The sequence below is a fragment of the Poromitra crassiceps genome (genome assembly GCF_964638095.1).
Source record: "Poromitra crassiceps genome assembly, chromosome: 10".
Lineage (NCBI taxonomy): Eukaryota > Metazoa > Chordata > Actinopteri > Beryciformes > Melamphaidae > Poromitra > Poromitra crassiceps.
Genome location: NC_139631.1, coordinates 55385557 through 55410174, shown reverse-complemented (window position 1 = coordinate 55410174; position 24618 = coordinate 55385557). Strand labels below are relative to the sequence as shown.

The 24618-nt window shown below is 43.0% G+C and overlaps 1 protein-coding gene across 1 annotated transcript in view; it reads left to right on the top strand.

Moving 5' to 3' along the window:
• Positions 1-24618, top strand: part of LOC310784527 (equilibrative nucleoside transporter 1-like) — a gene marked incomplete at both ends in the record, with an annotated part of 70348 nt that overhangs the window by 28949 nt on the left and 16781 nt on the right. Inside the window, 3 exons of the mRNA XM_083645509.1 lie at positions 426-507; positions 10354-10511; positions 22542-22681. Coding sequence (XP_083501635.1) covers positions 426-507; positions 10354-10511; positions 22542-22681 — 380 coding nt within the window. The remainder of the gene's footprint in view (positions 1-425; positions 508-10353; positions 10512-22541; positions 22682-24618) is intronic.

Genomic DNA, 24618 nt, shown 5'->3' with positions numbered 1-24618 from the left:
AACTGGGTCTTCTTATACTATCACACTAGGTCCAAAAACAGCATCTTCTCTGCTGAAGAGAAGGCCACAATGTCAACTTAAAATCCATGTAAGAATGAATGTCCAAAATAACAGTTTGTATGTGTTCAGTCGACAACATGTGTATTTTAGATGCACCTCTCTTTTCAAGCATGTGAGACCTATTGCCCCACAGGACAAGAATTCAACAGGTCATGGGTCAACAACCCCTAGGAGCTATAGATACTCAGAGGAAGCAGCTGCTATAGTTTCTGGTCTGAAGCCGTCCGACTGATAGAAGGCCAGACCCAAATGGGCACATTTGAACACAAATTTGGATTTTATTGTTGAATTGTTTTTAAATTAACCAAATCAGACTGACTATACTTATACAAAAATATCTGACAAATAACATGTGACTGTTGCAGGTTCCGTGGCGTGTGGCTGATCTTCTTCATGCTGGGTCTGGGCACGCTGCTGCCATGGAACTTCTTCATGACAGCCACGATGGTACCATGCTCAATCTGAGCCTCACTAACCTCCAGTGTTGGGAGTAACTACTGTAAATAAACTAGTTTTTGCAGTAACTAGTGGGGTGTCACGATACACTCAGTTCACGATACGATACGATACACGACATTGGGTTCACGATAACAATACGATACGATATTTTCACAATTTTTTTGCGATCGATTTGTAAGTTGAGGGTGCATCCTCCACGCTAATTTGAGTAATTTCACCATTTTCATCCTCCGTGTCTGTAACGTCCCTCATCTGTTCAAACAAAGCAATGAAAAGGAGAGCGAGCATGCAATCAGATGCAGATCAGTGCCACCATGTTCAGTTTCTTTTTCTCGCGATATGAGATTTCATCTCAACGATACATATTGTCACGTTTTGATATCGCGATATATTGTGGGACGATATATTGTGACATCCCTACTAATAATCTAATAATCTAGTAATCTAACTAATCTAATTACTTTTTAAAGTTTAGTAACTCAACTAACATTTAAATACGCGAGTTACTAGTTTAGGGCGTTAATATAGCGGACAACTTCACAGGATTATCCGGTTTATGATCATGAGATGTAGTCCAGCGAGAGACACCGCCTCCCTGCCCGGCAAAAATGATCCACACGCCGCAACTGCAGCCAGAGCCCCAGACGATAATGACATTGATTAGGCTATAAGCCCGAGAGGCTAATGATTAATAATAATAATTGATTGGATTTATATAGCACTTTTCTAGACACTCAAACTGTTTTAAATATCAGGGGAGGGAGTAGTCTAGCAAGTCCTCAAAAAAGGCTTTAGTTTTTTAGATACCCCTATCCGAGGTAGAACAAATGACAACAATGATTTTTTTTATCTTTAGGGTCTCCCATTAATGAAATTGATTCTTGTCAACAACAAAAAAATGGGGGGAAAAATGTTTTTTTTGCTGTTCTTTAGAACTACCCCAATCCCTGAAAAAGAGCCAAATTAGGCCAGTCCGAATAGGGGAAAGGTGACAAAAAAGCCAATAACTTGAGAATGCTCACTCTTTTCCTCATCAGATTTGCTGAGGTATGAACCAGGTGGCTGCCCTACATCACCAAATAGTCAGAATTGTCTAGGGTGCCCTCACGCCCATAGCCAGCAAATGCTTCGAAAAGCTGGTTATATCACAGATCCGCCCCACACTCCCCCCGGACCACGACCCGCTACAATTCACATACCGCCCCAACAGGAGCACAGCGGATGCAGTAGCACACGTGCTCCACACCGCCCTCTCCCACCTGGAGGGGAAGGACACCTATGTGAGAATGCTGTTCGTGGACTACAGCTCAGCATTCAACACCATACCCTCCAGGCTGGTAAGCAAACTCAAGGATCTGGGACTAAGCACAGCAATGTGTCACTGGATCCTGGACTTTTTAACAGACCGCCGCCAGGTGGTGAGAGTGGGCAACCTCACCTCCTCCCCACTGACCATCAGCATAGGAGCGCCACAGGGGTGCGTCTCCAGCCCCTTCTGGTATGACCTCTACACCCACGACTGCGTGGCGACTCAAACTTCGAACACCATCGTGAAGTTTGCAGACGACACAGCGGTCGTGGGGCGGATCTCCAGGAGCGACAAGACAGCCTACAGAAAGGAGGTGGAGGCCCTGGAACAGTGGTGCCAGGACAACCACCTCTCTCTGAACGTCTCCAAGACAAAGGAGATCATTGTAGACTACAGAAGGGGGGGGGGGGGGCGCACACCCCCCAATCACCATCAACGGCACAGTGGTGGAAAGGGTGGACAGCTTCAAGTACCTGGGAGTCAATATCCACCAGGACCTGACATGGGCCAACCACACCGCCACTGTTGTCAAAAAGGTCCAACAGCGACTACACGGACTCAGACGCCTGAAGAAATCCGGGTTAAGGCCAAAGATCCTCAGGGACTTCTACAGAGGCACCATTGAAAGCCTGCTGACTGGCTGCTTCACCACCTGGTACGGGAACTGCACCACCATGGACCGCAGGGCGCTAAGAAGGGTGAGGCGTGCGGCCCAGCATGTAACAGGATGTGAGCTGCCAGAACTGCAAGATCTGTACAACCAGCGGTGCCTCAGGAGGTCCATGAAGATCATCAAAGACACAAACCACCCCCATAGGGAGTCTGTTCTCCCTGCTACCCTCAGGGAGGAGATACAGGGTCCCAAGAGCACGCACAAATTGCTTGAGGGACAGTTTCTTCTCGCAGGCCACGAGACTCCTTAACATATACAAATAGTGTAGTAGCCGTACTGTACCGCACTGCAGCTGCTACCATCACGTATGACTAATGTACAATAGTATGTTAATTAGGCATATGGTATTTGCACCTAACAGAATGTTATTATGTTTAATTATGTTTAAAGTATGTTCATGCCATTTGCACATATGTGCCACTGTCTGTGGCGTGTCTTACTGCTTTATTGCTTGTTGCCTCTTGTTTTTATTTTTTATTTTTTTATACTATGTTGTAACGGAGTCTACAGCACAATAATTTCACACGTGATACTTGTACTACGGAGTGACAATAAAAATCTAGAATCTTGAATCTTGAATCTCTCTTGAATCTTGAATCTCAGTTCATCCAAGTTTGTGCACATCAGTCCATTTTCCTTTTTCTTTTTTCCGTAAAGCAGAAGCGCAAATTCTCTTGCGACTGGTAAAGACTCCTCCACGCTGGCAGAGTCCAAAATGGGCCAGATCTTTGAGCTCACTGAGATGGGTCTTGAGTTTGGTGAATGCTGTTGTCTTTCCTATTCTGTACAAACTACTTGTTGTGTCACAGCCAGTGAGTGCATGACATGCTGGTAGACAGCAAGAGCAATGTATCAGACACTGATATAGTTTCACAGTCACATGCCCAAACCCCTGTTATGGAGTCCTATCGTCAAGGGATGTATTGCCAGAGACGGAGCCATTTGACCAGTCCCATTTAGGAAATGCCCAGCACCTACAGAAGTGAGAGACATTACTCACTTGTATTGCAAAGATCCAAACTGTGGAGAGAGTGGAAAGTGCCAGTGCTTCTCTGTTGGCCATCCAACATCTTATATACGCGCAGCAACAATGAAAGATCCAAATACTACCGGAAAAAGGTTACAATATGATACACAGAAGAGGGAAGAATGTAACATTGTGATAGCTTAATATGACAAATGGACAATGATACTAAGGATATATTAAACATGATTGTCTCCAGATAGACAGGCTGCCTCCAGACTGAACAATATTTAGACAGTTTTGTTTGCATCAGTCTTTTGCAATCCTTACAATTGCAGTCCATGGAGTATAAGGTTGTGAATGTGCTCCAGACTCCCAAACACTGGCACAATAATTTGGTAGGGTCATAATACGTTCAACAAAGGCCTGATACTGTATTTCATATTTGGATATTTGGACTTTGGCTGTGAAAAAAGTGTCCATATACCTGGACAAATAAGCAGCCACTTTTTATGCCTCCGCCGGCGATAGCCAGGCCGGAGGCATTATGGATCCGGGTTGTCCGTCCGTACGGCTGTCCGTACGGCTGTCTGTCCGTCCGTCCGTACGATGTTCCATGTTTGTTAACGCGATATCTGAGGAACGCCTGGACGGAATTTCATCAGATTCGCCTTAAACATTCACTTAGGCTCAAGGATGATCTGATTAGATTTTGGTGGTCAAAGGTCAAAGGTCAAGGTCACTGTGACCTCTCGAACGCCATTTTCAAGCTTGTTAACGCGGTATCTGAGGAACGCCTGGACGGAATTTCATCAAATTTGCCTCAAACATCGACTTAGACTCAAGGATGATCTGATTAGATTTTGGTGGTCAAACGTCAAAGGTCAAGGTCACTGTGACCTCTCAAACGCCATTTTCAAGCTTGTTAACGCGATATCTGAGGAACGCCTGGACGGAATTTCATCAAATTTGCCTCAAACATCGACTTGGACTCAAGGATGAACTGATTAGATTTTGGTGGTCAAAGGTCAAAGGTCAAGGTCACTGTGACCTCTCGAATGCCATTTTCAAGCTTGTTAACGCGATATCTCAGGAATGCCTTGACGGAATTTAATCAAACTTGTCTCAAACATCGACTTGGACTCAAGGATGAACTGATTAGATTTTGGTGGTCAAAGGTCAAAGGTCAAGGTCACTGACCTCTTGAACGCCATTTTCAAGCTTGTTAACGCGATATCTCAGGAATGCCTTGACGGAATTTAATCAAACTTGTCTCAAACATCGACTTGGACTCAAGGATGAACTGATTACATTTTGGTGGTCAAAAGTCAAAGGTCAAGGTCACTGTGACCTCTCAAACGCCATTTTCCAGCTTGTTAACGCGATATCTCATGAATGCCTTGACGGAATTTCATCAAATTTGCCTCAAACATCGCCTTAGACTCAAGGATGATCTGATTAGATTTTGGTGGTCAAAGGTCAAAGGTCAAGGTGAGCTCTCGAACACCATTTTCAAGCTTGTTAACGCGATATCTCAGGAATGCCTTGACGGAATTTAATCAAACTTGTCTCAAACATCGACTTGGACTCAAGGATGAACTGATTACATTTTGGTCGTCAAAGTTCAAGGTCACTGTGACCTCTCACACACCCAATTTCCAAGCTCTGTAACGCAACATCACAGGAGCGCCTTGACGGAATCTTTGATTTGGACTCCAGAATGAACTAATGGCGGAGGCATATGTCCGCGTTGCAGTCATTCTAGTTATTTCTCTGTTCGGTTTTGTGATTGTGTATGATGTATTATGATTACTATTATACTTGGATTAATGTTCCAGTTTCAATAAAACTTCCAATATTTACACCTTGTTATTTCTATGTTTTATGGTAAATGGTAAATGGCCTGCATTTATATAGCGCTTTTATTTAAAGCGCTTTACAATCAGTAGGTACATTCACCTATTCATACACCGATGGTGGCAGGTTACCACGCAGGGTGCTGGTACACCATCAGGAGCAATTTGGGGTTCAGTATCTTGACCAAGGACACTTCGACATGCAGACTGGAGGAGGTGGGAATCGAACCACCGACCTCTTTTATCCAAAGCGATTACTGGACGACCCGCTCTACCTCCTGAGCTCCAGCCGCTCCAGGCGGTTTGTAATTTAGATCAACTTTATTTTATTGGGTTACTCACATTCTGACTCTTTGGTGATGTAGTTCAGCCTGGTATTTCCTTCTCCAAATATGATGACCATCAGAGTGAGCATTCTTAACTTATAGGCTATTATGCCACTTATCCCCCATTCGGAATGACCTAATTTGACTGTTTCAGAGAAGAGGTAGTAGGCCTATGTCTAAAGAAATCTCATTTGCAATAGAACCTTACGAGATATCTCCATACAGAGCAGTGTTCAATAGGGCCTAAAAAAAAAAAAGTTTGGTTCCTGTTGGTTGTCAGTTGAGGTGATGGTCGGTAGGGAATTTATTTTATTTTTTATTTTTATTTTTTTTCCAGTGGCAGCAAGGGATAGATAGGAAATATATATATATTTTTATTTTCCTTAAAATTACAGCAGCGATGGATACTTTTTTCATAACATAGCCTACATGTACTCTACCACTGTGCTCTACACACGTTTTTATATGAACAAAATATTTAAGTCAATATGAATGCTTTCATATCAAACATGTTTGATATTTAGGACTGAAAATCTGCGCGAATACATCATCCTTCTGGTGCGCAAGCCTCCCGTCATTATCGTTAATTGATGCGGCGCCGCACTGCACTGGCATCAGATAGGCTACCAAATACCAAACAGCACAGAACCATGAGTATTTTGGGGAAAATGTCACTAATTTATATCACAATGAATGACCAATGAATAAAAAGTTGTTATAGGCTACCGTAGTTTCAAAGCCCCTGCCAGTCAGAGGCTGTTAATCTCCTACCTGTCTATCAGGCAGTATGGGGGGAAAAGGCATTGCTGCTACATCCAAACTTTTGCCGATGTCATCACATGCAGCAGGGAAATATATGTTTGGTAGCTGATGTGTTTGTTGTCCTCACTTGTCCAGACAATCTTGCTATAGAGTCTCGTTGTTTACACGCTTGTTAAACTGCCATGAGATCCATTTGTTTTGGGAGCTGGGAGCATAATGCGAGACGGGCTGAAAGAGGAAAAGAGGAGAGAGGGTGAGGGACGCTCCAAAATCGAAACAGGTTCAGAGTATGGCTGCTGATACGAATATACAAGGGCACTGTTTAGCTGAAGCACGTTTTCAAATTATTTTAACCCCAATGTCACAATTTTGGTTGGCACGCTAGTGCTGCATGGGCAGAGAAGCGACACAAAGCACATGTCCGTCATGCTCCGTTTTGCACTCATATGCCCTGTTATATTTGTACTATGTTGTAAACGGAGTCCACAGCACAAGAATTTCACACGTGATACTTGTACTACGGAGTGACAATAAAAATCTTGAATCTTGAATCTCCCTGCCATTTTCGTTTTAAAGTATCCGTAGCAAAAAGCACCTTCGCGCAGTGGCAAACCCGCCCCTTAGCGCCACCGTCACATCAACAAGCTCATAAAATAAATTGGGTCGCACGTAAATTGACAGGGTCGGTCGGCAACCGGAACCAAACTTAATTTTTTTTTAGGCCTAGCACCCTAGACAACTCCTAATGGTATATTTTTCAGGGATTTCAGTTTTTCTGATAAATGAGAGAAAAGTGATGGAGTCCTATGTTCCTGCACCACAAAGTACAATTTCCACCTAAACTATATTTACAGGACTATAATTCATTATCTTTTTAGGTAAATCATTTTCTGACTATTTGGTGATGTAGGGCAGCCACCTGGTTCATACCTCAGCAAATCTGATGAGGAAAAGAGTGAGCTTTCTCAAGTTATTGGCTTTTTTGTCACCTTTCCCTATTCGGACTGGCCTAATTTGGCTCTTTTTCAGGGATTGAGGTAGTTCTAAAGAACAGCAAAAAAAATGGGAGACCCTAAACATAAGAAAAATCATTGTTGTCATTTGTTCTACCTCGGGTAGGGGTATCTCAAAATCTGAGGGCCCTTTCTGCTAGGCTAGAGGGGGAGGGAACTCAACTCATCCACCACTGATGTGTAGCACCCACCTGGGTGATGCACGGCAGCCAGTTTGCACCAGAATGCTCACCACACATCAGTTATCATGGTGGGGAGTTGAGGACTGAATGTGCCAATTAAGTAATGAGTGATGATTAGGTGATTATGATTGAAGGAAGGCCTGTGTGGGAATTTAGCCAGGGCACCGAGGTTACACCCCTACTCTTGCAAAGAGTGCCGATGGGATCTTTAATGACCACAGAGAGTGGACCTCGGTTTAATGTCTCCCCCGAAGGACAGTGCTCACTCACAGGACAGAGTCCCTGTCTCTGCCCTGATGGGGAGATTATCCATCACACCATTCAGACTAGAGGGGAAGAGCACCTCCTACTGGTCCTCCAACACCACTTCCAGCACCAGTCTCCCATCCAAGGAGTATCTATAGGCCAGACCTGCTTAGCTTCCCTATGAGAGCCAGTAATGTAATGCAGCAGCCACTGGTGCTGACGTTGAGTAGGCTATAAGCCTCCCCAATAAGCAAATGTTCAAGTATCCCATGCAGGTACAATGTCTGCATTAATAAGACAATAGGAGCAGACTTTTAAAAGTAATGCAAACGTTAATTTCCCTAGTAACTAATTACTTTTAGTATGCAGTAAGTAAAGTAATTAAATTAAACAAATAACTAGTAACTGTAACTAATTTGCAGGAACTCACCGAGTTCCCCCCTGAGCTTATGAAACAGCCCATAACTGCCGATCTTTCGGAAAAGACTAAAGACTCACCTTTTCAGGCTCCATCTGGGCCCTTCTTGATCTAACTTCGTTCTCTCTCTCTCTTTCTTAAAAAAAAAAAAATTATACTAACCTAAACTTGTACCACTAACCTAAACTTGTACCACTGTTCCTTCAGAAGTTGTAGTTGTCATAGACTGTACTCCATAGTTGATTGCTCTATTGCTGACAAAAATGTGTTATTGTAAGTCGCTTTGGATAAAAGCTTCTGCCAAATGACGTAATGTAATGTATATCATACATGTACTTGCGTATAGTTACTGTTAAGTTAAAGGATGGCTTTACCGATTATCAACCCACTTTGTGGATGTGCACATACTTAAAAAATAAAAAATAAACAATAACAGCTGCCCTTGGAGCAGATTCCGTGTATCGAGTTCCGTTGTGACGCAAAATGTGTCACAACGAAGCATTTTGCCAGAGGAGGAAATGGGAGATCTCCGTGAGGAAAACAGAGAGAGAAGGTAAACACTGCCCATGTGTTTATATTCCAAAGATTATAATAGCCGCTTTCACACACAGATCACGCAATATTGCAGTTCAGAAGGGCCGCAACGCCAGCAGCCTTGCCACAGAAATTGCTTTCACACAAGACCAAGCAGCCCAGCCATATTTCCTCCTCGGAGTGCGTTTTCAGATAGCATCCAGCCATCCACCCCTCCTGGATTGAAACAAGGGTGAATGATGGGCCCTGAGTTTCATTATTATAATTAATCAAAGTCCAACAAATTAAAATGATGCTGGTCACCAACCAAACCAAGGAAAACATCGCCATCTAGCCTACAGCATGAAGCTCTCAACAGCTGCTCGTTAAGACATCAAAAAGACGACAGTCGACAGCTCACCCAAATATGCAGACAATGCAGAAACTGGTAATCATTACGGTAGTTAAAGTGTTCTCCAAGACATAGGCTACCGAAACATCTTCATATTCCACCTGCATTATTATGAGAGGACGTAGGCTACTGCGTGCAGATGCATGAATATATTCTGGGGAGTTGAAGATCATTTTGCAGCTGTGCATAAAGCAGGCTGCAGATGGATTTCTCTGTGCGCACCTATTGCCACAGAGATTATTATTATAACCGAGGAGTCTATTAACGCACAACAGGCAAGACAGACTGCAGATATGCTTTGGTTATCTTACTTCTGATAGTAGGCTGTTCCGTGTCGCGGCTCATCAGGTGGAGGCGGAGTGGAGGGTGATACGGCGCTATGATTACCTCCACTGGTGGAACGAAAGGCTTAACACAATTATTCACCACCCCGCTTTCACCACTTTCACATCGGAGGCGCGGATCACATATTCCCTAACATTTACTGCTTTCAAGGCCAGTGTGAAAGCGGCTAATGATACAAAGTGGGTTGATAATCTGTAAAGCATCCTTTAATACAAGTAGAAGTCAAATTAAAAGGTACATACTTATTAAAAAAACATTATGATCTTTAAATATGATTACAAGACAGAGTTCAAACGAAGTTATTTTAATTTAATACAAAAAGTAAAGCATGAATCTATTCATTCTCACTCCCAACTGGTGAAATACCCTTGGTGTCACTTTTTAACACACTGGATACCCGTTTCCTAATTTTTTTTTACAATTTTTTGTAGCCACAACAACTTGTGTTACGATTATGGTCATAACTAAAACATATGGATGGGTTAAATAAGAAAAATGTTTGTTAAAGGTTTTAAATGTGGCTCACGGTTGAAATGTACTTTGAAAATGCTGAGGATCGAACCCCAGCAAACATATACGCCCATCCGCCACCCTGACCACAACGCCCTTACTGCCCACCATTTTATTTAATTGTCATACTCCCGTGGAAAAAAAAATGAGGAAAAAGGGTACCCAGTGTGTTAAGAAGTGACACCAAGGGTACAAACATTTGTATTTGATCAGTTGGGAGTGAGAACGTTTCTGATTCAATGCTGATTTGTCCTCTGAAATGAAGTGAAGAAAAATACGTCTACATAAACATTGTCTGTCTGTAGTATTTTACCAGTCGTCTGAAGGATCCCTCTTTGGCCAGTTCTCCAGCCAATGGGACAGAGCAATCGGTCCTGGAGGCCAAATTCAACAATGTGATGACGCTGTGTGCAATGCTGCCTCTGCTGCTCTTCACCTGCCTCAACTCCTTCCTGCACAGCCTGTGAGTCCAGTTCTAACCCTAATCCTAAAGTTCCCTTAACGTTTTCTGACTGTCCAGCCAAATGAGTTGAAAAGGGATAATGCACTTATTTGTACTACCTATATATCTATCTATATCTATGTATACATTAAGTATTTTTATGGCAAAAAAAAACATGATCAATTACTTGACCTATGGCCCCAAAAATGCAGATACTGCACTCTGTCTGTGTATTACCTTAAACAGATATATAGGTAGTACAAATCCAATGTGCAGTATCTGCAATCTAGTGTCCTTTTCCTGTCTTGTTTTTCATGAGAAAATCGTAATCTGTTTTGATTTCGATACCACATTATATCTGTATTTAATTGTTTTGTTGTTTACATGTTTAAAATGTTTAAATAGATGAGTAACAGAGAAATTCAGGGAATCCTGATTGGATTGGAGAAATAGACTTCTGTCTGCTCCCCCCTCAAGACCTTTTTTCGATGAACAGGATGTCATCAAGTGTTTTAAAAGGTGTAAACCTAGAAAAAGTGTGGGTCCAGACCATATTGGCGGTCGCATAATAAAGACCTGCGCGGAGCAATTGGGTCCCATTTTTAATTACATATTTAACTCGTCTCTGACCCAGCAGAGGTTGCCGTCCATGTGGAAGCAGTCCACTGTTGTGCCTGTTGCCAAGAGCAACAACCCAAAAACACTTAAAGTGTAACTAACCCCCAAAACACTTTTTTCAGCTTTTAACCAATATATATGACTTTGGGGGTGATGTGTGAAGAATGCTGGTCAAAATTTCCACATTTGTGGCCAAACTGTTGCCATTTTACCATTTGTATCATTTTTCAGCAGCATACCTGGCATAAGCGCCCTCTAAGGGTGGAACACTGCTTTTTTTTGGCCCTCAAATGAATGGGAGATTTGGTACAACCTGATGTCTGGTTGTCCCCAAAGACTATGGGATTTCAAGATAGTTACTCCCCTACTCCCCCTGTACCCTTTCGGCTCCTCAACTCCAAGCCTATTCCCATGATGTCACTTGACCTGTTAATCACCTGTAAATTGATTACAATCGCCTGTTATTTTCCTACCAACTCCTATGTAACACAATACTATCAATAAACGTCCCACTATAAATAAAATCATAAAAGGAAGGACATGGCATTGTGTTGCTGTAAATCACTCCCAACCAAAAACCCTATGCTCTTAAAATACTGAACACCACATTGTCATATTTGACGCATGTCTTCATTGTAGACAGTTTATCGCTGAATGTGTCATTACATTATTAATATCTTACCTGGATAAGCTCAAATGATGATGTTTATATTATCAGTCCGACTGTCCGAGTTGGAAGCACTGTCTCCAGGCCAGTCAGGCCTCATGCACGAGCCCCCAAAGCTCCGGGGGCGCGTGCAGCAGCAGCGCGCTCTGCCTCTGGCCGAGAGAGCACAGTCTGACATTTCCGCAAACAAATCTCATCGCAGTTTAGCGCACATGTAAAATATAACGCTATACTACGACGTGACAACGTGACAAAGCTTCTCTAAACACATCGGCTACTATAATATATTTCTCTGCATCTCCTACTGAGATTATATCGCTATTGAGTTTGGACAGACTGAATGGGCTGACTGAGGAGGAGAAGAGCTCTGCAGCTCTGCCCTGCGCTCTGAGAGGAAAAATCAGAGGTGCTGTAACTTTTAACAAGAATCACGAAAAGCCCCAAAACGCAAATTAAAAACAGATTTCATGACGCGGTTTATCGCTAGTTAGACGAGGAAATGACGTGGAGAAATCTTGCATTGTGTTACCCCAGAGAGGGGGGTTTGTCCTATTGTGCGGTGTGCTGCGGTAACGAGCCTCGCCTCACAGCTCTTTTAGCGATATATACACGCTACATACACACACATGGAGAAAAATAATTAAATTTCTAGTTCGCCACTGAATTACCAAATTGATATAACTTTCAACCATTTTCAGCAACGCTGTTTGCATACAGGCCACCAGCGTTGGCTAGTTGTTGATATTTATAAAGATATTGCCCCTCTCAAATAAATTATTTTTGAGGCGGTGGGCAAACTGTAATGGCATCGATTTCCGAAAAAGATTCCTCAGCTGAACACAGCCAAGAGCATATGTCATTTCTTGTTTTTTTCCATAGATATTTTCAAATCACTGTTCTGATACATATCTGGGGGGTTAGTCCCCCTTTAACGATTTTAGACCCGTTGCTCTGACCTCTCTGATCATGAAACAGTTCGAGAAGCTAGTCAAGACAGAACTCGTGGCTAAACCTGAGAGCCTGCTAGACCCTCTTCAATTCGTGTACAGGGCTGGTACATGTAGGAGCGTTCAAGACGCAACTGCCACTCTACTCAACCGGCTTTATAAGCATCTAGAAGGAAGTAAAAATCATGCTAGGCTGCTTTTTGTTGATTTCTCGTTGGCGTTCAATACCATTCAGCCCCATGTTCTGGTAGAGAAATTAGTTGGCGCCTTCGGTCTAGATCCATGTCTGGTGGGCTGGATCCTCGACTTCTTAACGAACAGATCTCAACGTGTAAGGGTTAATGAGATACTGTCCAGCCTTCTGTCAACTTCCACTGGTTCGCCTCAGGGCTGTGTTCTATCTGCTTTCCTGTACATTCTTTACACCAATGACTGTCGTAGCCGCCATGACAACAGATTCATTGTCAAGTATGCTGACGACTCTGTCATCGTCAGCCTGCTTGGCGATGATGAGGATGGCCACGGTCAGGTTATGGATGACTTCCTGTCCTGGTGCAACGACGCCTTCCTAGAACTTAACATCTCGAAAACGAAAGAGATCTGTATTGATTTCAGACGTCCCCCCTGTACTACCCAGAATAGTGTCGTCCATGGTCAGTCAGTGGACATTGTAACCAACTACAAATACCTGGGCACGATTATTGATGACAAACTGAAATTTGATTTAAACACCGACATGCTGTGCAAGAAGGGCCAGCAACGCCTTTACTGCTTGAGGAAACTAGCCAAGTTCCAAGTAGACAAGATCCTGATGAAACTGTTTAGTGCTTATATTGAATCTGCTTTTCCTTCATCTGTTGGTACGGTAACCTCTGTATCAAGGATAAAAACTCCCTCTGGAGAATTGTGAAAACAGCTTCTAAAGTAGCCGGCATCCAACTGGAGAGCCTTGACCTTACCTATAACAGACAGATGCTCAAAAAAGCTCTGTCCATCCGCACAGACAGTGACCACCCACTCAGTTCGGATTATAGGCTACTGCCATCCGGCCTTCGCTTGTGTGTCCCACGGACCACCAAAAACAGGTATAAGTATTCCTTTGTCCCCTCCTCCATCCGTGCAGTGAATGCTGCTGGAGGAAGGAAAAGATGACTGAGGAATTTACGTTTCATCAATCATCAACCAGCAGTCGGCTCTTTTATGTTCTTAGCTCTTCTTATGTTTTTTAATTTTTTAATTTGTTTTTTAATTTGTTTTTATACTGTTTTATGGGCCGTATCAGCCGCTGGCTCATCCCGTTCTTAAGTTATTAGTGTCGTTTTATATTTATTTTATCAGCCGCACCAGACGTATGCTCTTTTATATTGGCTCATCGTATGTCTAAATGTTGTTATATCCTGATTATTTATGTCATTGTACGTATGGTTTGCACTTCTATGTTTTTATGTCAAGCCTCTATGCCTGCTGTAATCCAATTTGCCCTTTGGGACATTAGGTAGGTAGGTAGGTAAGTACTTTATTAATCCGTGAGGAAATTCAGGTATCCAGTATAGCAGCTCGCAGGCCAAAGACAAAATGAGACATGACATAGCACAAACCAACAAACATGGCAATACAGGACAATGCATACAGTACAAGACGGTAACATGACAGGCAGGTTTCTGGTTAAAGATTAAGAAGAGCCAATTAAAAATTAAAAGGAAGATTTAAACGTTACCACAATACTAAGATACAATTGAACGGTAACTAAAATACTAGTTGTCAAAATTGCACAGTGCCCATATCTAGTCAAATTGCACAGTGCCCATATGTAGACCACAGCAGCATCTGAGTGGTGCTCATACCCCCATACAATACTAAAATACAATTGAACGGTAACTAATATACTAAAATACTAGTTGTCAAAAATTGCAGCGTCTGAGTGGCACTCAGACCCCATACTGTCACTACTGGTCTGACCCCATCGCCCATGAGGCACGCAGTCTCACCTTCTAGTCCTGCTGCGTGCCGGTGATCTCCTGCCATCGACAGACTTGTTAAACAGCCTGATGGCCGTGGGGACGAAGGACTTCCTGTGTCGCTCCGTCCGTGAGCGCAGGGAGATAAGCCGCCCGCTGCGGCTACTGCTCTGAACCTCCAGGATGTGGTGAAGAGGGTGTGTGTCGTTGTCCATGATAGCCAGCAGCCTGCTCAACGTGCACCTCTCCACTAGGGATGGGCATCGAATTTCGAATTTTCGAATAATCGTTGTTATTATCAAGGTCGACTTTTATTATTGAAATTCGAAATTCGAAAAAAAAAAAAAAAAAAAAAAAAAAAAATTGAGTGAAATGTTGCATTGTCTCCCCTGATTCTAAGTATAGTCAAATCGCTTAGTTTGAGCAAGTAAAACAATTTTTATAAGCATTTTAAGCAAGGTTTATGGAAAAATGAATGGGGGATGAAATCCCATGAAGAGGGAGAGGGGGTGACTTTGGCACCCCTTTGGCACTCAGACCTGAGCCTACTAAATATTTAATGAACCACTCATGATTGTCAAAACTGTTTTTTATTTTCGAAAATGTCAATGTCATGTAACATGTTCTTTACTTCAGTGGTGCAATGCTTGTTTGAGCTAAAAATCCACTGCAGAAGCTTTTTATATTAATTAATAAAGCCGTAGACTTAGAATCAGGGGAGACAATGCAACATTTCACTCACACACAAAAAAAAAAAAAAAAATTACATTTTTTTTTTTTTTACATTTTTATTTTTATTTTCGAATTTCGAATTAAATTCGAATTTGGCCAGCAAATTTCGAATAGTGTTTTTGCTAGAAATGCCCATCCCTACTCTCCACCACGGTCCCCAGAGGGTCCAGGCTCCTCCCCAGCACCGAGCCAGGCTTCCTGACCAGCTTGTCCAGTCGCCTGGCGTCTCTGTCCGAGATGCTGCCACCCCAGCAGACAGCAGCATAGAAAACTACTTGAACTTGAATGTATAACTACAGAGGGATTCACATGCAGTGAGAAGAACAAAGATTGTGCCTTGGCGATTATTATGATGTGAGAGGTGTACAAGCACTGAAGCACTTTTTACAAGCACTGAAGACGACTCTGCAAGGATGTATCAAAGATGGCGATGAAGAAGAGTATCGGGATGTGGTGGCCAACTTTGTCATATGGTGTGAGCAGAACCACCTGCAGCTCAACGTGTCAAAGACAAAGCAGCTGGTGGTGGACCTGAGGAGGGTCAAGGCTCCGGTGACCCCTGTTTCAATCTACGGGGTCAGTGTTGACATAGTGGAGGATTACAAGTACCTTGGAGTGTACATTGACAATAAACTAGACTGGGCTAAGAACTCTGATGCACTCTACAAGAAGGGGCAAAGCCGTCTCTACTTCCTGAGACGGCTGAGGTCCTTCAACGTCTGCCGGACCATGCTGAGGATGTTCTCTGAGTCGGTAGTGGCTAGTGCCTTCCTGTATGCCATTGTGTGCTGGGGCAGCAGGCTGAAGGATGTAGCCTGAACGTTGTCCAGGCTACGCTCCATCATGAGCAATGACTCGCACCCACTCCACGGATTGCTAGTCAAACACAGGAGCAGGTTCAGTGAGAGGCTGATCCCACCTAGATGCAATACGGAGAGGCACAGGAAATCATTCCTGCCTGTGGCCATTGGACTCTTTAACTCATTCTCTGCCAAAGATGTACCCAGACGTACTTTTAACAATGGCGTTCTGTGCCAAAGACGTACTCGGACGTACTTTCATGTTTTGGGTGTTTACATTACATCAGACACTTTCCCAGCCTGTGACATTGTTTCAAGTCAAACTGATAAAAGGAACCCGCTAGTTTAGTATTTATGGGTGGAGCCTGTGGTCGAAACAGAGTCCGACCCAGAGTTCTCGGATGGCGACGATGGCGAGGAAGACGCCGGCGTTTTTGTTGTTGCTCCACGACGGAGCGCCAGGGCGACGAAGGCTCCCCTTCACAGCGTTCTGATCCGTCTGACACAGATGAATCGGAGGAGGAGAAATGGGTGCCACTTGGAGAGAGCGATGACGATGGTAAAAAGTAGCCTATTTTTTGTATCGCGTTTGAGATGAAATGATCACACACAGCCGTCTGTGTCACATAAACATTTCAAAGTTTACAGCACTAACGTAGCTATTGTGTGATCTTCTGTGCTAACGTTAGTTATGAGAGGTAACACGACAGCAGGTAACGTTACAGCACTCGTTATTCCTGTGTGTGTGTGTGTGTGAGAGAGAGAGAGAGAGTGTGTGAGTGTGACCACATAAGGGTTCGTTCCATTTGTTTATGCTTTTATCAAGCTAAGCTAAAAATCCACATGGCAACTGTAAAAGTAAATTATTTATTTGATTTTGTGCACATATTTATCATACTTTGATATTTTGTGTTTTCAGACTCTGAGTCGATGGAGGCGCAGTCCAGTCCTAGTCCCAGTCCTGTGTGTAGTCCTACTGTACACCACCTATTTCGGAAAGACCATGTCTCGAAATAGGTTCCAACTTATTCTGAGGTTCTTCCATTTTACTGACAATACTGTAGCAAGGAGGCTGCGGCCAAGCCTCATCTGTCAAGAAACCCCAGGGGCCAGACTCTCTCTCTCTCTCTCTCTCTCTCTCTGTAGCCGCTCACTGGGCGGGATGGACCGACACAGCTCCCTCAAATACATTCTCTTATTTTTTATTTTTTATTTATTTATTTGGGAAAACAAATACTGTATATGTCTGATGTGTTACTGAGGCAAAAAATAAAAGGCTCAAAAGAGAGTTCTGCTTGAAACGGTGTCCTTCACTAAAAACCTCTTTTTCTCCTATTTCTGTCCCAAGGAGGGCATTTTTAGTGAAAACAAGCTAACTTCCACTGCTTGTAACTAAACAAGGAAACATGGTAGAGTTTCAGTTTTTTACAAGGGGTAAGAAGAGAGTCTCTGCTTTATTGTGAGATATGTTGTGTAATTTTATTCCTAGCACAGAATATTCTGTGGGTCCTGGAAGATCAGAGAGAAACAAAGAGGAGTCCCGCACACTGTCAATTACTTGCAAAAAAAACTTTAATTAACGACGTTTCGGTCTATCGACCTTCATCAGGTTAAAATTTGATTTTTAACCTAATGAAGGTCGATAGACCGAAACGTCGTTAATTAAAGTTTTTTTTGCAAGTAATTGACAGTGTGCGGGACTCCTCTTTGTTTCTCTCGTATGTACTGCATCTCCGACGCACCTGCCTTCAAGAGATTGAAGGTGTGCATCAGCTCCTTCTGACTCCTGGAAGATCAGGAAATATGCTCAAAATCCTGGCACTGGGAGCACACAGACCGAAATGACCCTGGCAGAGAATGAGTGAATGCCTCTCTTAAAAGAGCACCTCGGAGACGCTCAAGGCCCAATTCCAATTCGCCCCCTTACTGACTCAAGCCCTTAGAGGCGCGTTCACGTGAAGGGAGTGAGGGCTTAGGGATGTCCCACAGTGAAATCGCAAAGTGAATGAGGGCTCAGAGTGAGCCCTTTCTGCCCCCTTACCGTAAGGGTGCAGCTATGGCCACTTACGGAAAGGGAATTGCCCACAATGCATAGCGTTGTGACGTATAAAACGGGGAAGGCTGCAAATATCTGTCAAAAAAATAAAAGAACACACGCACGAAACGAACGCGGTGTTTGCGAGTGCGCTGGAATGCCTTAATTGACAATGAAACATTACATTAATAGGGATGTCAGATTAGACAAAAATATTATATCAGAGGAATGCAAGTAGTTATTTTACACAATCCTAGAATAATCATCGATCATTTCTATTACAATTGCAATCCACAACCTTTTTGATGAATGAGAAATAGTTTTACCGAATCTGTATTGTACAGTATTGACATTGTGTGTATAATGTTGGGTGACATGTCATTATTATGCTTATTTTAATTATAATTACACATGTTGCAGATTGCAGATTTTGCAGTAGGCTACATTTATTTTTAAATGAGCTGTTGTCCACTCTGTAGAGCCAGAGCCTGGATGAGAACAGACTTATCAGGGAGTCTATCCCTCAAAGCGTCTTGACAATAAACAATATAATAGCGAGCCCAAAACCTGCCAGAGTCAACATCATCTTGTCAAGTGCAAAGGGCTCTGCTGTCCCAATACTCCTATTTATCCAATGTGGATCCCTTCCACACTTGATGACTCAACCACTTTCAGATGGCGGCCATTAGAGGGACTGAGGGTTCAGGGCTTGAGTCTTTAGGGGGCGGATTGGAATTGGGCCTCAGTCTCCCTGAGACTGAGCCAGCCGATAGGCTAACTGTGCCTGGCTGAGCCACGTGTAATGTGAAGGGCAAGCCGACTTAATATAAGTCCAGTGTGCAATAACTGCAATTGTCATGTAATGTATACTTACTCTACTTATTTTGCTTACTTTATACGTGCTCTACTTTATTTTTCGCATTTTACTACCGTTTATTTTATGCTATGTTGTGTTCTGAGTGCGAGCTACTGTAACCTGTCCCAATTTCCCCCCGGGGATCATTAAAGTCTTTCTGATTCTGATTCTGATTCTGAAGCCTTCAGGGAGCAGGTAGAAAAGTTACTATAGGCTCATATACCCTTACCATTTTCTGGATATTTGCATTTCAAAGCAAGCTCCACTATTATTTTCCCCCAGGATTGTGCCATTATGAGTGATTGATATGTTGGGTTTTGTTATGGAAAGAGTGGGAAAATTGCAGTAACTACAAACTCCAACCAAAAACCAATGCAAACTGCAGTAACTACACCTCGAAGTGTACAGTAGTTAGGGACCGTTCGTTATTTAGGGAAGGGTCCACTGGAGGAAAATAGGGGAGGGTCATCCTGTTTTAAATTTAGTATGAGGGATGGTACACTCTCTTTAATTTGAGTCCAGGGGAGGGGTATACAATTTTGATTCAATACAAATATATAGGCCTAAACTTTTTTTTTTTTTTTATGTTTGCTTTTCGGACTTCAACAACTACTGAGTTGCTTCATTTACACCCCTCCTGTCCAAACTGTTTGGTATGTCCCGGTGCATTGTTTCTCTTTGGCGGTCCTATCTGTCGATCTTTGTGCTTGGCCTATCCAGACTGCGCATTGCAGAGGAATTCCTTTTGGATATGTCATTACGCACGGATGTGCCACACCAGGACATCAAATTCTGCAGCTAAAATGGGGTATTAGCAGATAATTCAGTGAGGCAATCAACTATAATTCACTGAGAAACTTTTATCACATCGCAAAGAGGGGTTAATGGCAAATTAATTGAGAAAAGTAGACATTGTAGCCTACTTGCAATAGGCTATTCACCTTCACCTCCCATAACCCGGAGGGTCATTGGCAACACAGACGATCTGTCGACAAGCTCTCTCCATCTCTCTCTGTCCTCAGCAGGAGTCGGCAGCAATATACAAGTTAATTTTCTCAGCTTGTAGCGTGCGATTCGGGGGCTGTATGAAAGCCACTGAAACAAATGAGCTGAATGAGCTGTGCTGTAAGGTCAGTAGTTTCAGACAGCAGTGTGTGTGTGTGTGTGTGTGTGTGTTTGTGCATGTGTAGAGGAAGGGAGACACAGTCCGTCACAACATGCAGTGAACCTGCACCTGAAGCTCTTATAACAGACATGTCCATCGCTCTGAAATCCCCAAAATAGAACCGATTGCTGTCATTCCACTTGCTCTGTATCCACAAGCACCGTATGTGCCAAGCATGCTATAGCACCTGGCAATCAAAGACTGTGACCAAAACGCAAAAGTAGGGCTAATATTAACAAGCGGGAGGCCTAATTTGTCATTTGGCTGCGGTAATTTGGTTAAAGAAAACAACGAAACCCTTACAACTTCTGTCTATAGGCTATAATGAGATGATATGACCACCTGAAAATAATAAGATAGGCTAATAATAAATAGCCTAATGAACAATCTTATCACAGAAGAAGCTGGCTCGAATGAGACCATGCCTCTCATTTGCCATAGGCTATACGCGAGGCTACGTTAAATTGGTCTGCTGTCTGCTGATGACGGCAATCATGCAAAAAATCCATGCAGTTTCACCATCACCAGAACACAGGATGTGAAGAATGAAGATGTTTTAACAATAAAATGCTGGTCCTCAACCTATTACGCATAGCGCAGCTGGCAACGGGAGCTCGTTTAATCAAAAAAATGCACGAGAGCTTAATAATGCATTGATCCTATATTTCATCTCATAGTGCAAGTCGAGGTGTTTGTGTGCTTTGCCTCATGCGTGATGCCCGCCTTGTGCTGCCTATGATTTTATTGACAATGAACATTGCTATTGACACTGTTTTTCCAGCAAAAATAGTAGGCTATAACATGTGTTGGGGGAGGGTCAATCACATTTTTCCAATCACTTGGGGAGGGCCAAAGAAAAATATATTTTGGTCACAGGAGGGTTACAGCTTTTTATTTCAGAGGACTCGAAATCCCTCCAGTGACCCCCCTTCTAAATAACGAACGGTGCCTTACTGTGGTTTATCTCTGTTTAAGTCCAGCTGAAGCTCTGGGAAACCAAATCAAACTGCAGTAAGTGTAGTTACTGCAGTTTTGACTGGTTTTTGGTTGGATTTCGTAGTTACTGCAATTTTTATCTATGTTTTCTCAAATATATAGAGCAAGACTGAACTTAGACAATTTGTCATATGATAAAACATATCTAAAAGTTCAATTTCATTAATAATTCAATTTTGACCAAAATTGTAGTTTTAGCAGTAGGGGACTGGACAGTTGGTGACAGCTGAGCTGTTGCCGTGCATGCGTGGTGTGTCATCTGTGACGAAAATAAAGACGGGGTTTGTCCGTCCGGTTTCATTTGATTTCATACACCTTCATAATTGTGTATTTCTTTATTTTATCTTTCTGGGGAAGGACCCCCATGCCCCCCACTCTAATTGTGCACCCCCTTACACACACACACACACACACACACACACACACACACACACATCAAGGCCATCATTCGAGACCTACCTGCTCTGATTGATTTTTGATATAATGCATTATATGTGAAATAAAGGTTTTAAAACCTCTTGCATGGCACCGTAACACAGGCGTTACGTTTCTGATTTTTTGCTGTTCATGTCATTAACATGATGAATTAGGTGGTTAATTCTGAACAATGCTGTTCATGCTACATACCAAATTAATCGTCTGAATCTTGCGCATCGAACCATGTCTTCCTTTTTCGGATCAGATCAACACAGTGGAAGTTATAGCCCTCTTTGTACAAAGACAAAGACAACATTTCAGATTATTTGGCTTTTTCAAATGGCTTTTTGGAAATCCGCCTAGGTATCTCCCTACAAAAACCACTGCCAAATACTCATGTTTTGGTATTTTTTCATCTTCTTTGAGTTGGGATGTGGTAAGGCTATGTCTCCATTTGGTTTCTAGCCATAAATACAACAACCACAGGTAACTGTTTACACTCTAAAAGTGTTTTTTATTCTAGGTGAGAATCAACCACTGTGTTTGAGCTGGTGTTACTCAGGGGCAGTAAGATATAGAGTCATTCTGACACTTGGAACAGAAACTTCAAAGTCTTACCTTTCAGAAAAGGTCAGGCAGTTGTCTGTAACCCTAGCGGTTCAGCCAGAGTAAGCATTTTAGTTTGGGTATGTCATTTTCACCATTTTCTTCAGAAATAGGTGGCTTTAGAAGAGGATGAAAGGAATTGAGTTAAGCTCTTTTGCTTTTCATTGGGTTAGGGTTAGTTAAACTCTTGCTTTTCATTGCAGTCCGATTTGAAATGAGAGTGATGTTTCCACCTGACCTGTGTCGTCCAATAGGATCTCTCAGAAACTGCGTGTTCTGGGCAGCCTGCTGGTCATCATGGCGGTCTTCATGCTGACGGCAGTTCTGGTCAAAGTGCCGATGGAGCCATTGACCTTCTTCTCTGTCACCATGACCAAGATCATCATCATCAACTGTACGTTTACACTCAGAAGACTCTGGTAACATTTAATGTAGTTCTACTTTTATGAGTATATTCTGCTACAGAAAAGACACATTTGAATTCAAAGTTGTCACATGTGGACATTTTCTTCAGATACAAGAATTGAATTTTTTTTTCACATGTGAAAAGTTAATTTTAAATGAAAGACAATTCACAGGACAAAATGGGAAATTTCACATTCTTACATATGAAAACCAACATGTGTCCAAACAGTGTTCACATGTGGGTTTTCACATTTGTAAAGATTGTTATTATTGACATTAGGCTGTGTTAGCCTTTGTTCACACCAGTCGCTTAGGGTTAGGGTTAGGCTTAGACAGAGCTGAAGCTTGAGGCATGCTGAACCGGTCACACCAGAAGCCCTCTCTTTTCCTCACCGCCTCGCTTGGAGCTGCTCCACCGGCCCCTTCCCCCCTCACAACAGTGGCGTCAGTTCAGTAAAGGCCAAGGTATGGCAAGGTCCGCGGTGGGGGGGTGTAGGGGGGGTTTCCGCCCCTTGCTTGAAGATTTTTTGTGAAATCAGTTGTGCAATAGTCAATATTCATGAGTTGTTTCTATGCAATTAATTTATATGACATAATCTCAACCTTATAAGGTTAACTAAGGAGACAACTACAGTATAAGTAGTAAACATATTTTCTTTATTCCAGTCACTGTAAAACTAACATAAGTGGAGGGGCACGGTGGCTCAGTGGTAGAGCTGTCACCTCACAGCTAGAAGGTCCTGGGTTCGATTCTCACCTGGGACGCTGTGAGCGCTGAAGGAATGCGTAGGGAAGGGTGGGGTCATCAAAAGGGCCCTTCTGTGTGGAGTTTGCCTGTTCTCCCCATGCCCCCTGGGGGTTTCCTTCATATAGGAACCCCTCACCAAAACATGCAATATCCTGGTTGCTAATGTGGTTCCTCCTCTGGTCATTAAGGGCACCTGTTCGGAGGGAGGGGAACTGGTTGGAATAGCGTGAACCTCCCACGTGCTATGTCCTACCGGTGAAGCTTCCCCTGTCAGGTGAAAAGAAGCGGCTGGCTAACTGCCCATGTCTCGGAGGAAGCATGGAGACAGTTTCGGCTCTCCCCAGATTGGCAGAGGGTGGAGTAGCAACCAGGATAAAATAAATTAAAATTAGCACTAATGGGGGATACAAAATGGGATAAAAAATCTGGGGGGGCGATAAAAAAACAAACATAAGTGCAGTTTATGAATGCTGAACAAATTACTGATTACTATTACTGATCCATAACATTAATTCTAACAGGATGAAATCAAAGGGCTACAATTATATTCACCTTACTATTACAGAGCCAGAAATAAATGCCATTCACATATTAACAGGTTTCCACAAACATATTAGCTACTGGTAATTTATAACTCACGTTTTACTAGCGAGGCTTTTATTTGCGAAAATCCATACTTCCTGTTGCAGTTAACTATCTTAGCTTAACCTCGATATAAACGGTGCCATGGCACTAGTCCGATACCTCACGAGTCCGACACCTCACGAGTCCGAAAAAAGAGGCATTGGACAGGGGATCATGTCTATGTTCCCCGGGTTCTATGTTCCCCGGGTTCTATATTCCCCGTTTTTCACTAACCCTAAACCTAACCTCCCCCAGACCCTAACCCAAAACCTAACCTCTCCCACCCCCACGCCTAAACCTAACCTCCCCCAGACCCTAACCCAAAACCATGAGGTGTCGGTCTCGTGAGGTGTCGGACTAGGGGGCAGTCCCCATATAAACGCAGGCATTTAATAATCACTTCGGGAGGCTTGCTCCATAATAAAACAACATTCCACACAATACCAACAACAGGTAATGAATAATATAACATAAGAACATGTTCAGGACTCGACATGACATATTTAACCGACGTGCTGCGTCGGGGGCTGTCAGGTGAGGATCATTAATTAGCG